The following is a 15,309-nucleotide window of genomic DNA, read 5'->3' on the forward strand; positions in this document are numbered from 1 at the left end:
AATGGCATGGTATTCTGTTTAAGTTATACAAAGCATGCTCAAACATTGAACAGTTTATAAATACAGTTATTTACCTTTTAGCAGAGATCACTTCAAAAACAAACACTTTCTCCTGTCGCTTTTACTTAAAATGTAAAATATTTCTTTGAAACACAATGTGGACGATGGGTTCACACCAGCAGTTTCCAGATCACACACACACACCTCGGAATACAAAACCATTTACAAACATTTGGATAGATAGCATGCATACAAAAATAAACACGTGTTTCTGATCAATGCTTCACAATTTACAGTACTGGTTTATTATTGCCAGTCCTCTTCTCTGTGCACCAGTTTCTGTTTATTATAAGAGAGAAATTCCACCCTGCAGCCATAATCTATGTTCACCCAGTCCTGGAGTGTTAATACTTTCAGAATCTCTGAGGCACAACACTGAAGTTGAAAGATAATCTCCTTGCATTTTGTGCTGACATAGAAGTTGCGTGATATCCAGTTTATGAAATAAATATATATGCTTAACATACTGTACACTCTCATAACACACAGACATACAGCACATACTCATTTACCATTCACACATGCATAACATAAACATTGTAGACATCAAAAATACAATTGCTTATTATAGTTAATTTAGGATCAAGATTAATTGTAGTGATACTGTGCACAACCCTGGCATAGTCTTCAGAACAGACAGTACTGTACAGAAGCAGAAGATTCTAACATGGCCATGCAGGTGAGCAGTGAGTTAAAGGGCGCCCCACTAATGCAGTCTTTCAGATGGGTGGAAATATCCAATATCATCAAACCAGAAAAGGCTGTGGATGTCATGGTTGCCTTCTAGAAAAATAAATCAAACAATACATTCCTCCACAGACAATGTTCTGAGTGCGAGTGGGAGAGTGAGTGAGTGAGTCAATGAGATGGGGTGGACAGAAACCCAGAGTGAGATGTATGTGTGTTGAAGAGCCTCTGAAATAGGTGGAGGGAGATGGGCGTAAAGACACATAACGTGACATTTTCCTCATACAAAACAATGAACTGTGCAAAAAATACCATCAAACACAGACCAGGATTCAATCAGATCAGCGCTAACCCCGGTAGTGACAAACGCATAGCTAAATATTGCTTTTGACAGCTCCAACACAGTTACACCTTCCACCGCCTAAACGAAAGCAATATTTAAACCTCTTTGGGGCTAGGGGGCAGTAGTTTGACGTCTGGATGAAAAGCGTGCCCAAAGTAAACTGCCTGTTACTCAGGCCCAGAAGCTAGTATATGCATATATATATAGAGATTTGGATAGAAAACACTCTAAAGTTTCTAAAACTGTTAAAATGATGTCTGTGAGTATAACAGAACTGATATGGCAGGTGAAAACCCGAGGACAAACCATCCCAACAAAAAAAAGACTCAGTTTACCACTGTTTATAATAGCTATCATTTTTAATATGAGGCGAAAATCTCCCAGATTGCAGTTCTTAGGGCTTCCACTAGATGTCAACAGTCTTTAGAAAGAGTTTCAGGCTTGTTTTTGGAAAAAAATTTGCTAGAATGTGTAGTCTTTCTAAGTTGTTGTTTGACTTGTTTGGAGAAGTTTATTGGTAACGTTTGGGATTAATTTTGTATGCATTGTGAAGGAGGGAAACCGGTGGATTATTGAATGAAGCGAGTTTTGGGGATATAAAGAAGGACTTTATCGAACAAAAGGACCATTTGTGATGTAGCTGGAACCTTTTGGAGTGCCAACTGAAGAAGATCTTCAAATGTAAGGCATTTAGCTTATCACTATTTCTGACTTTCGTGGCGCACCTGTCTGGTTGGAAAATGTTTTTAATGCATTTGTGTTCGGGACGCTGTCCTCAGATAATCGCATCGTGTGCTTTTGCCGTAAAGCCTTGTTGAAATCTGACACAGGATTAACAAGAAGTTACGCTTTATTTTGATGTATGACACTTGTATTTTCATGAAAGTTAAATATTACTATTTCTGTCATTTAAATTTCGCGCTCTGCAATTTCACCGGATGTTGTCGAGGTGGGTCGCTAGCGGAAAGCCTGCGCCAGAAAGGTTAAGCCATGCATTTGTCGGTTACCGTGGGTTAACGCTGATCTGATTAAATCCTGGCCTCACTATATTCTCCAGTGCAATTTCTGCTGTAACTTTCTTTTAACCTTTTCATACTTGAGTTTCAAATATCTCTAACTGTCTCCCCTGCGTGAGTTTTTTCATGAGCGTGATGTCAGAATGCTCTCACTGTTCCAAAATGTGAATGTTACACAACAGGACAGTTACCCGCGCTGCCCTCAAACCAAGGCACGCTGCCTGCTAATTATCAATAGGCTATGTTTCGACTTGTCCATTTCAAAATATTTTCAAACAAGTTTTATTTTCTAACAAAAGTTTGGATTGAGGTGTGTTCCGTTTCCTCGTTAATTTGCATAAGAAGTAGCCCATTTCACTCTTGCTGACAATTTATGTTTGAGGCTTTACTGAGCAGACAAACTTCTCTCTTCAACTTGAGCCCAAGACATTGCGCATCTCTCGTCAGAACAGGCCTTGCACAAACGTTTTCCTCCAGCACATTTTCTGGCTGGGGCCCACATTGTCTTCATGGTTCTTTGTCTTACAAATTGGACTTTGGGCGTGTTATTTATGTTTTATTTAACCTTTATTTAACAAGGCAAGTCAGTTAAGAACAAATTCTTATTAACAATGACTGCCTACCAAAAGGCAAAAGGCCTCCTGCGGGGACGGGGGCTGGGATTAAAAATCAATTTAAATGTAATACAAATATAGGACAAAACACACATCACGATCAAGATATTTGTATGGATCATAATGTGTTTACTCTTTTATGAACATGTTTTCAAGTACTGGTGACAAATAATGTATTCCGATTCTTGCATAGATTGTAATGGACACATATGATGCGTGTAAAATACTTGAATGTTGTACTGATTATGATGAGCAAATGCTAAGCTATTTGCCGGCTATGTGTGGCGCCATGTTTGTGAACATTCTGTTTGACACGTTAGCGTCTGTCAGACCAAAGATGTTATAACAACTCGACTGACTTATGGTGCTTTCAAGACAACTGTGAACTCTGAAAAAAACTAGGCAAAATCATGGCATCAATGATCTTTGGGTCAGAAAGTTGGAGCTCTAGAAAGAGGCCCGAGTTCCCAAGTTGGAATTCGAATTGGATAACCGTTCAAAACTTTTTTCCTGAGTTCCCAGTTGTCTTGAACATCAGATTGTAACTTTGGTACCTCAGGGTTACCAGCTCCGATCCCTCTTTCCAGGGGGTTTATTTTTATTTAGCGTATAACCTTCTTGTGTTTGCCCCCCATTTATTGATAAATCCCCCATCATAGTAGTATTTCCTGCATCATATCCTCACAAGATACCTTCCCCCATTTCTACCCCCAATGGATTTGAAAACCCCCCACAAATTAAAGGAACCCCCCCACAAACCCTCATCCCTGTTTAGGTTTTGCACTATGGTTAGGCTAGGCAGTAGGCTTGTATTTGATGTGATGCTCTGTGAGGTAAAAACCTTTATTTGCTTTGTGATTTGTAAGAAATGGTTAATGACTTGTCAAGTCATGTGCTCCAGTTCTTGTATACACTGTAACAAGTACATCAACAATTTGTAATATGCTGAAAAGTGGCTAAACTAAGTTAATATTTTTCAGGCAATAAGCGCAGCAATCTTTGATTTTGTTTATTTGCGTTTTATAGTGAATAGCATTCTGGGATTAGAGAGTTTTTGCTTGTCAAACGTAAACCAACATGGCTGCCATCTTAAAGAATTGAGCTGTTGTTAGCATAGCTGATACGCATTTCTTTTCTAAACAACATTACGTTAGTCTCATGCTCACCAGAGATGTGGTACATTGTAAACTAGTCTAGCTGTTAGGTCACTAACTTCAGTTTTATTTTTTTGTCAGCGCAACCTGTTATTTAGACTGGTTTATGGAATGAGTTTGGCTGTGGATGTGTTCCGTGTGATGCTTGGATGATGAAGTTCACATTTATCTTTTACAACAAAATATAAAATTGAGGAATAAAGTTTAAGAACTTTATTTTCCATCAATACAACAAAAATATTTAGATGCTGTTCAGACAACAATGGTGTTTAGACGCGTTTGTTGCATCATACATTCTGTTACTACTGTTCCAATCACGTATTTGAGATCGCACGCTGCAGGGACCACTCAACAATGATCACAAAAATATGTGATTGTACGCGTCAAAGGATTAACAATGTCAATGAGAAGAAGACTATTATTGAACCAGAGTTTAAGTAAATACTGTGAACATGCATTGCACGCATTTTATGATGCAAACTTGGATAATTAGTCATCCCATCTATTTAATATGTTATCGTTATTTTGCTCACTGAACAAATTATTTTGCATGAGGAAAGGTCCTTAGAAGCAGATGTGGGCATGCAGAGATAGTGAGATTGAGTGAGTGTGTGAGAGAGAAAGAGAGAGAGAAAGAGAGGGGTGTAACACTGGTTGTTATGGTTGTCTTCCAGGGATGAGGGGATGTCTGGTGTAGGGCAGTAAGGGCACGTCCCTTGGCAGGATGTATGGGATGACTGTAATGGCGCTGCTGTGTCCATGGTCTGTTCCACATAGGCTATCCTAAAAAACCCAACGATGGGTCAGAATCCTGAAGAGGGACATTCTGTCAGGAGGAGAGAAGAGTACGATTTAAGAGGTAATACACTGTATACACTACACAGTACACACACTGTACATACACTATATTATATAGGTCCTCTCATACCTTGAGAGCACTCTGTAGGATGCGGAGACGGTGCAGCTTTTCACTGAGCAGTGGGTCGTTGACGCGGCGGACGAAGGAGCGTTTGTACTCCAGACGGGAGGAGGGCCGGTGATCGCCTATGGAGGACAGGTTGGCCCTCTCCAGGGCCCGGTACAGGTCCCCCAAAGAGTCAGCCTGAGGACGTCCCTCCCGCTCGCAGCCTGAGGACAAGCAGATTACACCATACGTGTCATTCATGTGCTGTTTTATTTTGCACCACATAAACAACAACATCTCAGCACAGCATTGCACTTCCTCAAGGGCAGGCAACACACACACGGTAGGCTGCTACTGTGGAATATCCCATGTTATCCTTTACATACAGTGCATTCAAAGTATTCACTTTTTCCACATTTTGATACGTAACAAGCCTTATTGTCAGGTATGCGTAAATGGCTGTAAGGGAGTCAGGTGCAGGAGAGCAGATATTGGGTAGCCAACGGAGCCTTTTATTTAGGCAAACAAAAAGCACATGGCAAAATAAACACGAAATAACAATTTGGGTTAACATAACCCAGCACAACAGACTAACGTGCGCATAACATGAAACAGAATAAACAATACCACACAAAGACATGGGGGAAACAGAGGGTTAAAAACACAACGCATAATGAGGGAAATGAGAACCAGGTGTGTGGAAAAACAAGACAATACAAATGGAAAATGAACAAGGGATCGGCGATGGCTAGAAGACCAGCGACGTCGACTGCCGAGCACCGCCCGAACAAGGAGAGGTATTGACTTCGGAAGAAATCGTGACACTTGTTCTAAAATTGATTACATTGTTTTTTCCCCTCATCAAAATACACACAATACCCCATAATGACAAAGCAAAAACTGTTTTTTAGAAATGTTTGCAAATTCATTACAAATAAAAAACTGAAATATCACATTTACATTTACAAGTATTCAGAACCTTTACTCAGTACTTTGTTGAAGAACCTTTGGCAGCGATTACAGCCTCAAATCATCTTGGGTTTGATGCTACAAGCTTGGCACACCTGTATTTGGGGAGTTTCTCCCATTCTCTGCAGAGCCTCTCAGGCTCTGTAAGGTTGGATGGGGAGCGTCGCTGCACAATTTTCACTATTTTCAGTTCTCTCCGGAGATGCTAAATCGGGTTCAAGTCCGGGCTCTGGCTGGGCCACTCGTGGACAATCTGAGACTTGTTCCAAAGCCACTGCGTTGTCTTGGCTAAGGCTCATTGTCCTGTTGGAAGGTGAAACCTCGCCCCAGTCTGAAGTCCTGAGTGCTCTGGAGCAGGTTTGCATCAAGGACCTCTCTGTACATTGCTCTGTTCATCTTTCCCTCGATCTTGACTAGTATCCCATTCCCTGCCGCTGAAAGACTTCCCCACAGCATGATGCTGCCACCACCATGCTTCACCGTAGTGATTGTATTGGCCAGATGATGAGCGGTGCTTTTTTTCCTCCAGACATGACGCTTGGCATTCAGGCCAAAGAGTTCAATCTTGGTTTCATTTTGGCTAACTCCAAGCGGGCTGTCATGTGCCTTTTACATTTCCTCATCTCTCACCCCTTCTAATACGACTAGCCCCGATGCTCCTCCATATTTTTCCCCCACTCCGCTACAAAGTTTCTCCCTGCAGGCAGTCACTGAGTCCGAGGTGCTAAAGGAGCTCCTTAAACTTGACCCCCAAAAAACATCTGGGTCAGATGGTTTAGACTCTTTCTTCTTTACGGTTGCTGGCCCTATAATCGCCAAGCCTATCTCTGACCTTTTTCACCTGTCTCTTCTCTCTGGGGAGGTTCCCCTTGCTTGGAAGGCAGCCACAGTTCGTCCTTTGTTTAAAGGGGAGATCAAGCTAATCCTAATTGTTATAGGCCTATTTCTATTTTGCCCTGTTCATCAAAAGTGTTGGAAACACTTGTCAATAATCAACTGACTGGCTTTCTTGATGTCTATATTATTCTCTCTGGTATGCAATCTGGTTTCCACTCAGGTTATGGATGTGTCACCGCAATGTTAAAGTCCTCAATGATGTCACCTTTGCCCTTGATTCTAAGCAATGTTGTGCTGTTATTTTTATCGACTTGGCCAAAGCTTTTGATACGGTAGACCAGGTATTTCCAAACCCCCAGAGGTACGAGCAATGCCGTCGGGGGTATGCCAAATAAAAATTTGATTCACATGAAAAATTATTATTATTATTTATGAAAAACATTTTCAAACAGTACATTTATATTTTCCAGCGAGGCTATACATTTGGGTGAGTTTTTTTTCTCACCTGAGTAGCCTCGTTTCACTGCCAAAAATAAAATTAAACCATCTAGTGTTCAGCGAAATAACATAATGTCAAATACAGGTATCCTAGTCTAATAATTAACATCCAATCACATTAACCGTTACTCTCTCACAGGAAACCTTCACTCTTGCTCAGACATTTAGAAATGAAACATGACAATTTGAAAAATAAGCCATGGGAGTTTTTTGAGCAAGAATAAAGATGACTTTTGAGTAGTAAGACATGTATAAAAGCAACAGATACGATTTATAAGAAGGCTAGAAGTGTCTTCTATGGTGAGCTACCGAGTGGCTAGGACAGGCAAGCCCCATACTACAGACTTAATTCTTCCTGCTGCCTTGGATTTGGCTGGGACAATGCTGGAGGAAAAGGCCAAAAAAACTAAACAGACAATGCCTTCATCAAACAACAGTGTTTCACGACGCATCAGTGACATGGCATGAGATGTTTTGGAACAATTACTGCTTTGCATACAAGTCAGTGAATTATATGCATTACAGCTGGATGAGTCAACAGCTTCTGGTATATGTCCATTACGTTTATGGGGGGTCAATTAAGGAAGACATCCTCTTCTGCAAACCACTGGAAACCAAGGACAACATGAGAGGATATTTTTTAAGTACTGGACAGCTTTGTGACATCAAATGGACTTTGGTGGTCAATATGTGTTGGTATTTGTACAGATGGCGCAAAAGCCATGTCAGGGAGACATAGTGGAGTGGTAACACGCTTGCAAGCAGTTGCTCTAGACGCCACTTGGGTACACTGCAGCATCCATCGAGAGGTTATTGCTGCCAAGGGAATGCCTGACAGCCTGAAAGATGTTTTGGACACAATTGTGAAAATGGTTAACTTTGTTAACTTCTTATGGCTGCAATCCCGTTAACGGGAGCGATTTGACAACAGCCAGTCAAAGTGTAGGGCGCCATTTTCAAAACATCAAAAATCTCATAATTAACATTCCTCAAACATATATGTGTCTCATACCATTTTAAAGCTATTCTCGTTGTTAATCCCCCCAAAGTGTCCGATTTCAAATATGCTTTTCAGCAAAAGCACTACAAACGATTATGTTAGGTCTCCACCAAACCACAATAAGCACAGCCATTTTCCAGTGAAATATAGCATTCACAAAAAGCAGAAATAGAGACTAAATTAATCACTAACCTTGAATTATCTTCATCAGATGACACTCATAGGACTTCATGTTACACAATACATGCATGTTTTGTTTGATAAAGTTCATATTTATATTAAAAAAATCTGAGTTTACATTGGCTTATTAGATTCACTAGTTCCAAAAACATCAAGTGATTTTGCATAGCCACATCGTTTCAACAGAAATACTCATCATAAATGTAGATGATAATACAAGTTATACACATGGAATTATAGATATATAGATATATAGATAATTATAGATATACCTCTGACACATTCGCTGTGTCAGATTTCAAAAAAAGTTTACGGAAAAAGCAACCCATGCAATAATCTGAGACGGAGCTCAAAACAGAAGCCAAATTAGCCGCCATGTTGGAGTCAACCGAAACAAGAAAATACATGATAAATGTTTCCTTACCTTTGATGAACTTCATCAGAATGCAGTTCTAGGAATCCCAGGTCCACAATAAATGCTTGATTTGTTCGATAATGTCCGTTATTTATGTCCAATTAGCTACTTTGGTTAGCGCGTTTGCTAAACAATTCCAACGTCACAAAGTGCGTCCACTATAACGTGACGAAATGTCCAAAAGTTCCGTATCAGTCAGTAGAAACATGTCAAACGATGTACTGAATCAATCTTTAGAATGTTGTTTACATATACTGTATCTTGAATAACGTTCCAACCGGAGAATTAAAATGACTTCAGATGACCAGTGGAACGCAGGTCAACTCGTGGCAGTGGTGACTATTTCCTGTCTCATTCGACCCCCCTTCACATTAGAGTCATCAGACAAAGTTCTATTGACTGTTGACATCACGTGGAAGGCGTAGGAAGTGAAAACTCATCCATATCTCGCTGTAATTTCAATGAGAGCTTGGTTGAAAATCTGCAACCCCCAGAAAAAATACAAACAGGAAGTGGAACTTCGCAGGTTTTTGCCTGCAATATGAGTTCTGTTATACTCACAGATATAATTCAAACAGTTTTAGAAACTTTGTAAACTTGTTTTCTATCCAATACTAATAATAATATGCAATATTAGCAACTGAGACTGAGGAGCAGGCCGTTTACAATGGGCACCTTTTCATCCAAGATAGGATATGCATATAATTAGTAGATTTGGATAGGAAACACTCTAAAGTTTCCAAAACTGTTAAAATAATGTCTGTGAGTATAACATAACTGATATGGCAGGCGAAAACCCGAGGAAAATCCAACCAGGAAGTACTATTATTTTGAAAGGCTGTTTTTCCATTGAAAGCCTATCCACCATACAAAGACTTACGACCCAGTTCACGGGCTCTGTGGCTTCCTCTACATGTGGCCAGTCTTTAGGCATTGTTTCGGGCTTTTACTCTGAAAAATGAGGGAGATACAGCACTTTCAATCATTGGCCAGTGGAAATTTCCATTCATCAGCCTGATCGGGAACGCACCTTTCTTGTTTCTCCTTTTCTATTGACGAAGGTTTTGTCTGGTTGAAATATTATTTATGATTTATTAATAAAACAACCGGATGATTTATTTTAAACATCGTTTGGCATGTTTCTACTAACTTTATTGTACTTTAAAAAAACATTTGTCTGGACTTAGTGCACGCGCCTTAAGCATTCGGAATACTGGACAAAACGTGCGAACAGAAAGGAGGTATTTGGTCATAAAGGGGGACATTATCGAACAAAGCAAACATTTATTGTCTAACATGGAGACCTGGGAGTGCCACCAGATGAAGATCATCACAGGTAAGTGATTTAATTTTAATGCTATTTCTGACTTTTGTGACACTCTCCTTGGCTGGAAAATGGCTGAATGGGTTTCTGTGGTTAGGTGCAGACCTAACATAATTGCAAAGTGTGCTTTCTCCGTAAAGCCTTTTTGAAATCTGACACAGCGGTTGCATTAAGGAGAAGTTTATCTTTAAATGTATGTTAAATACTTGTATCGTTTATCAATGTTTATCAATGAGTATTTCTGCTTTTTGATGTGGCTCTCTGCACATTCACCAGATGTTTGTTTGAGACAATGCATTTCTGACCATAACGCCAATGTAAACTGATATTTTTGGTTATAAATATGAACTCTATCGAACAAAACATACATGTATTGTGTAACATGAAGTCCTATGAGTGCATTCTGATGAAGATCATCAAAGGTTAGTGATTCATTTGATCTCTATTTCTGCTTTTTGTGACTCCTCTCTTTGGCTGTAAAAATGTCTGTATGGTTTTCTGTGACTAGGTGCTGACCTAACAGAATCGCATGGTGTGCTTTCACAGTAAAGCCTTTTGAAATCAGACACTGTGGTTGGATTTACAAGAAGTTTATCTTTAAAATGGTGGATAATACTTGTATCTTTGAGGAATTTTAATTATGGGATTTCTGTTGTTTTTGAATTTGGTGCGTCCCACTTGTACCAGAGAGGTTAAAGTTTTCTTTACTGACCCTAATATTCACTTGTCTGACCGCTTGCATGATGACGAGTTTCTCACACGGCTGGCCTATCTGGGTGAAGTTTTTTCTCGCCTGAATGATCTGAATCTAGGATTACAGGGACTCCCCGAAACTATATTCAATGTGCGGGACAAAATTGAGGCTATGACTAAGAAGTTGGAGCTCTTTTCTGTCTGCATTAACAAGGACAACACACAGGTCATTCCATCGTTGTATGATTTTTTGTGTGCAAATTAACTTAAGCTTACGGACCATGTCAAATGTGATATAGTGAAGCACCTGAGTGAGCTGGTTGCGCAATTACGCAGGTACTTTCCCGAAACAGACGCCACAAACAACTGGATTCATTATTCCTTTCATGCCCTGTCTCCAGTCCATTTACCGATATCTGAATAAGAGAGCCTCATCAAAATTGCAACAAGCAGTTCTGTGAAATTTGAATTTAATCAGAAGCCACTGCCAGATTTCTGGATAGGGATGCATTCAGAGTTTCTTGCCTTGGCAAATCGCACTGTTAAGACACTGATGCCCTTTTCAACCACGTACCTATGTGAGAGTGGATTCTCGGCCCTCACTAGATACAGTTACAGACTGTGTGTGGAAAATGATTTAAGACTGAGACTCTCTCCAATACAACCCAACATTGCAGAGTTATGTGCATCCTTTCAAGCACGCCCTTCTCATTAACCGGTGGTTAATGATGAACAAATAAGGTTTTATATATAAGATGGCTAAATAAAGAGCAAAATTATTGATTATTATTATATTATTATTTGTGCCCTGGTCCTATAAGAGCTCTTTGTTACTTCCCGCGAGCCAGGTTGTGACAAAAACTCACACTCATTCTTATGTTTAATAAATGTATCGTATAGTGTGCATGTGTGTGGCAGGCTTACAATGATGGCAAAAAAATACATTTGAGAGTGAGCTCACACTGGTGCTAGAGGGGGTACACAGTTGGAGTTTGAAGAGGTACACAACTATAAAAAGTTTGGGAACCACTGCGGTAGACCATTCCATTCTTGTGTGCCGGCTAAGGTGTATTGGTGTCTCTGAGGGGTATTTGGCCTGGTTTGCTAACTACCTCTCTCAAAGAGTGCAGTGTATAAAGCGAAAAGGATCGGAGGACCAATATGCGGCGTGGTAAGTGTCCATGGTTCTTTTAATAAGAAATAGTACACATGAACAACTGAACACAAAAAAAAATAAACGTGGAATGAACGAAACCCAAAACAGTACCATGTGGTGAAAAACACAGACACGGAAACAAACACCCACAAACACACAGTGAAACCCAGGCTACCTAAGTATGATTCTCAATCAGAGACAACTAATGACACCTGCCTCTGATTGAGAACCATACTAGGCCGAAACATAGAAATCCCCAAATCATAGAAAAACAAACATAGACTGCCCACCCCAACTCACGCCCTGACCATACTAAATAATGACAAAACAAAGGAAATAAAGGTCAGAACGTGACATAAAGTCAGAACATCTGCTGTCTCAGACACTGCCTGTCACCAAGGGTGTACCCCAAGGCTTGATCCTAGGCCCCACGCTCTTCTCAATTTACATCAACAACATAGCTCAGGCAGTAGGAAGCTCTCTCCTTCATTTATATGCAGATGATACAGTCTTATACTCAGCTCTGCCCCTCAAAGGATGGTGTGTTAAACACTCTACAACAAAGCTTTCTTAGTGTCCAACAAGCTTTCTCTGCCCTTAACCTTGTTCTGAACACCTCCAAAACAAAGGAAGAAGAAGAAGAATGCCCCTCTCCCCACAGGTGTGATTACTACCTCTGAGGGTTTAGAGCTTGAGGTAGTCACCTCATACAAGTACTTGGGAGTATGGCTAGATGGTACACTATCCTTCTCTCAGCACATATCAAAGCTGCAGGCTAAAGTTACATCTAGACTTGGTTTCCTCTATCGTAATCGCACCTCTTTCACCCCAGCTGCCAAACTAACCCTGACTGAGATGACCATCCTACCCATACTAGATTACAGAGACGTAATTTATAGGTAAGGGTGCTCTCGAGCGGCTGGACGCTCTTTACCATTCAGCCATCAGATTTGCCACCAATGCTCCTTATAGGACACATCACTCTTCTGTAAACTGGTCATCTCTGTATACCCGTCGCAAGACCCACTGGTTGATGCTTATTTATAAAACCCTCTTAGGCCTCACTCCCCGCTATCTGAGATTTCTACTGCAGCCCTTATCCTCCACATACAACGCCCGTTCTGCCAGTCACATTCTGTTAAAGGTCCCCAAAGCATACACATCCCTGGGTTGCTCTTCCTTTCAGTTCGCTGCAGCTAGCGACTGGAAGGAGCTGCAACAAACATTCAAACCGGACAGTTTTATCTCAATCTCTTCATTGAACGAATTGCAAAAATCGCTGAAGTTGGAGACTTTTATCTCCCTCACCAACTTCAAACATCTGCTATCTGAGCAGCTAACCGATCGCTGCAGCTGTACATAGTCTATCGGTAAATAGCCCACCCAATTTTACCTACCTCATCCCCATACTGTTTATATTTATTTACTTTTCTGCTCTTTTGCACACCAATATCTCTACCTGTACATGACCATCTGATCATTTATCACTCCAGTGTTAATCTGCAAAATTGTAATTATTCGCCTACCTCCTCATGCCTTTTGCACACAATATATATAGACTCTCTTTTTTTCTACTGTGTTATTGACTTGTTAATTGTTTACTCCATGTGTAACTCTGTTGTATATTCACACTGCTATGCTTTATCTTGGCCAGGTCGCAGTTGCAAATGAGAACTTGTTCTCAACTAGCCTACCTGGTTAAATAAAGGTGAAAAAAAAAAAAAAATCTAAGACTCAATCATGGACACTTTTACTGACAGTTGTGCTGCTTTGCATGATGTGTTGATGTCTCTACCTTCTTGCCCTTTGTGCTGTTGTCTGCGCCCAATAATGTTTGTACCATGTTTTGTGCTGCTGCCATGTTGTGTTGCTACCATGTTGTTGTCATGTTGTGTTGCTACAATGCTGTGCTGTCATGTGTTGCCGCCATGCTGTTTTTCCTCTTATGTCTCTGTTTATGTAGTGTTGTGTTGTCTCTCTTGTCATGATGTGTGTTTTGTCCTATATATATATATATATATATATATATATATATATATATATATATATATTTTATCCCAGCCCCGATCCCCACAGGAGGCATTTTGTCTTTTGGTAGGCCGTCATTGTAAATAAGAATTTGTTCATAACTGACTTGCCTAGTTAAATAAAGGCCCGATTGGTGGAGTGCTGCAGAGATGGTTGTCCTTCTGGAAGGTTCTCCCATCTCCACAGAGGAACTCTGGAGCCACCATCTCTGCAGAGACCTAAAAATAGCTGTGCAGTGACGCTCCCCATCCAACCTGACAGAGCTTGAGAGGATCTGCAGAGAAGAATGGGATAAACTCCCCAAATACAGATGTGCCAAGCTTGTAGCGTCATACCCAAGAAGACTCGAGGCTGTAATTGCTGCCAAAGGTGCTTCAACAAAGTACTGAGTAAAGGGTCTGAATGTAGTATTTCAGTTTTTGCTTCGTCTTTATGGGGTATTGTGTGTAGATTGATGAGAAAAAAACGATTAAATTAATGTTAGAATAAGGCTGTAACGTAACAATGTGGAAAAAGTGAAGGGGTCTGAATACTTTCCCGAATGCACTGTATACTGCCCTCTTATGGTGCTATTTTCACATAGCTCTTATTTTATGTTAAGTTATCTGACAAGCTTTGTGGACTCAAACAGACCCAAAGGTTTTGTGTCTGGTGGTTGTCATACTATGCTGTCCATTTGTGAGACGTGCTGTGTGTTTCGGGGGTCAGTTGTAAATCTGTGCCTCTTGAAGTGTATCATGCAGTGTTTGCTGCATGTTTTGTGTTAGATATAGTCTACAGAGAGAGCAGTAGAGAAATTAGGACAGAAAAAAAGTCCCCTTAGGCATGTTTCTTTGTCCTCTTCAAAATTCAACATTAACATGGGCTGAAAGGACACGGATGCGTTTGTGTGTGTGTATGTGTGTCTATTTGTTATCTTAGGGCAGGCTTGAACATTTAAGGACATTTGTCTGCTTGCCTCTACACATGACAGCGTCCGATTGAATATTTACGATATGGATTTATGGAGATGTTATATGTATCTTTTAAACTGAATTAATTTCTGTGTCTATGTTTGTTATGTACTGTATATGGATGTATGAACTTGTCAGGATATGGCTGTAAGCTACCTCTCTCTGTCTCTCTATAGGGCATGTACATCAAATCCACATATGACGGCCTGCATGTCATCACTGGAACTACAGAGGGAGTGAGTAAATCTTCAACATGCTCAGTCAGGGCTATGAAGCCATTTGGCATGTAGATCATTCTCCTATGATACAGACGGAGAAGTGTCACTCATGGTTGTGTCACAGTGAATCCCATTAATGACAGTGAACAGCATCAGGCCAATCTGTTTTTATAGCTGTGTGATGTGTCTTCCTCTCCATAAGTCTCTGGCTGACCGCTGTAAGAAAATCCACGCAGGCGATGAAGTCATCCAGGGCACTC

The 15,309-nt window shown here is 40.5% G+C and overlaps 1 protein-coding gene across 1 annotated transcript in view; it reads right to left on the reverse strand.

The window, feature by feature from the left end:
- Positions 1–3,492: 3,492 nt before the first annotated feature.
- LOC115105640 (connector enhancer of kinase suppressor of ras 2-like) overlaps positions 3,493–15,309 on the reverse strand; it is a 43,086-nt gene continuing 31,269 nt past the window's right edge. The window contains exons 21-22 of the mRNA XM_029627883.2: positions 4,803–5,002; positions 3,493–4,700 (exon numbers count right to left, since the gene is read on the reverse strand). Coding sequence (XP_029483743.1) covers positions 4,653–4,700; positions 4,803–5,002 — 248 coding nt within the window. The 3' untranslated portion in view covers positions 3,493–4,652. The remainder of the gene's footprint in view (positions 4,701–4,802; positions 5,003–15,309) is intronic.

Source organism: Oncorhynchus nerka, linkage group LG22 (genome assembly GCF_034236695.1).
Source record: "Oncorhynchus nerka isolate Pitt River linkage group LG22, Oner_Uvic_2.0, whole genome shotgun sequence".
NCBI classification, from domain to species: Eukaryota; Metazoa; Chordata; class Actinopteri; order Salmoniformes; family Salmonidae; genus Oncorhynchus; species Oncorhynchus nerka.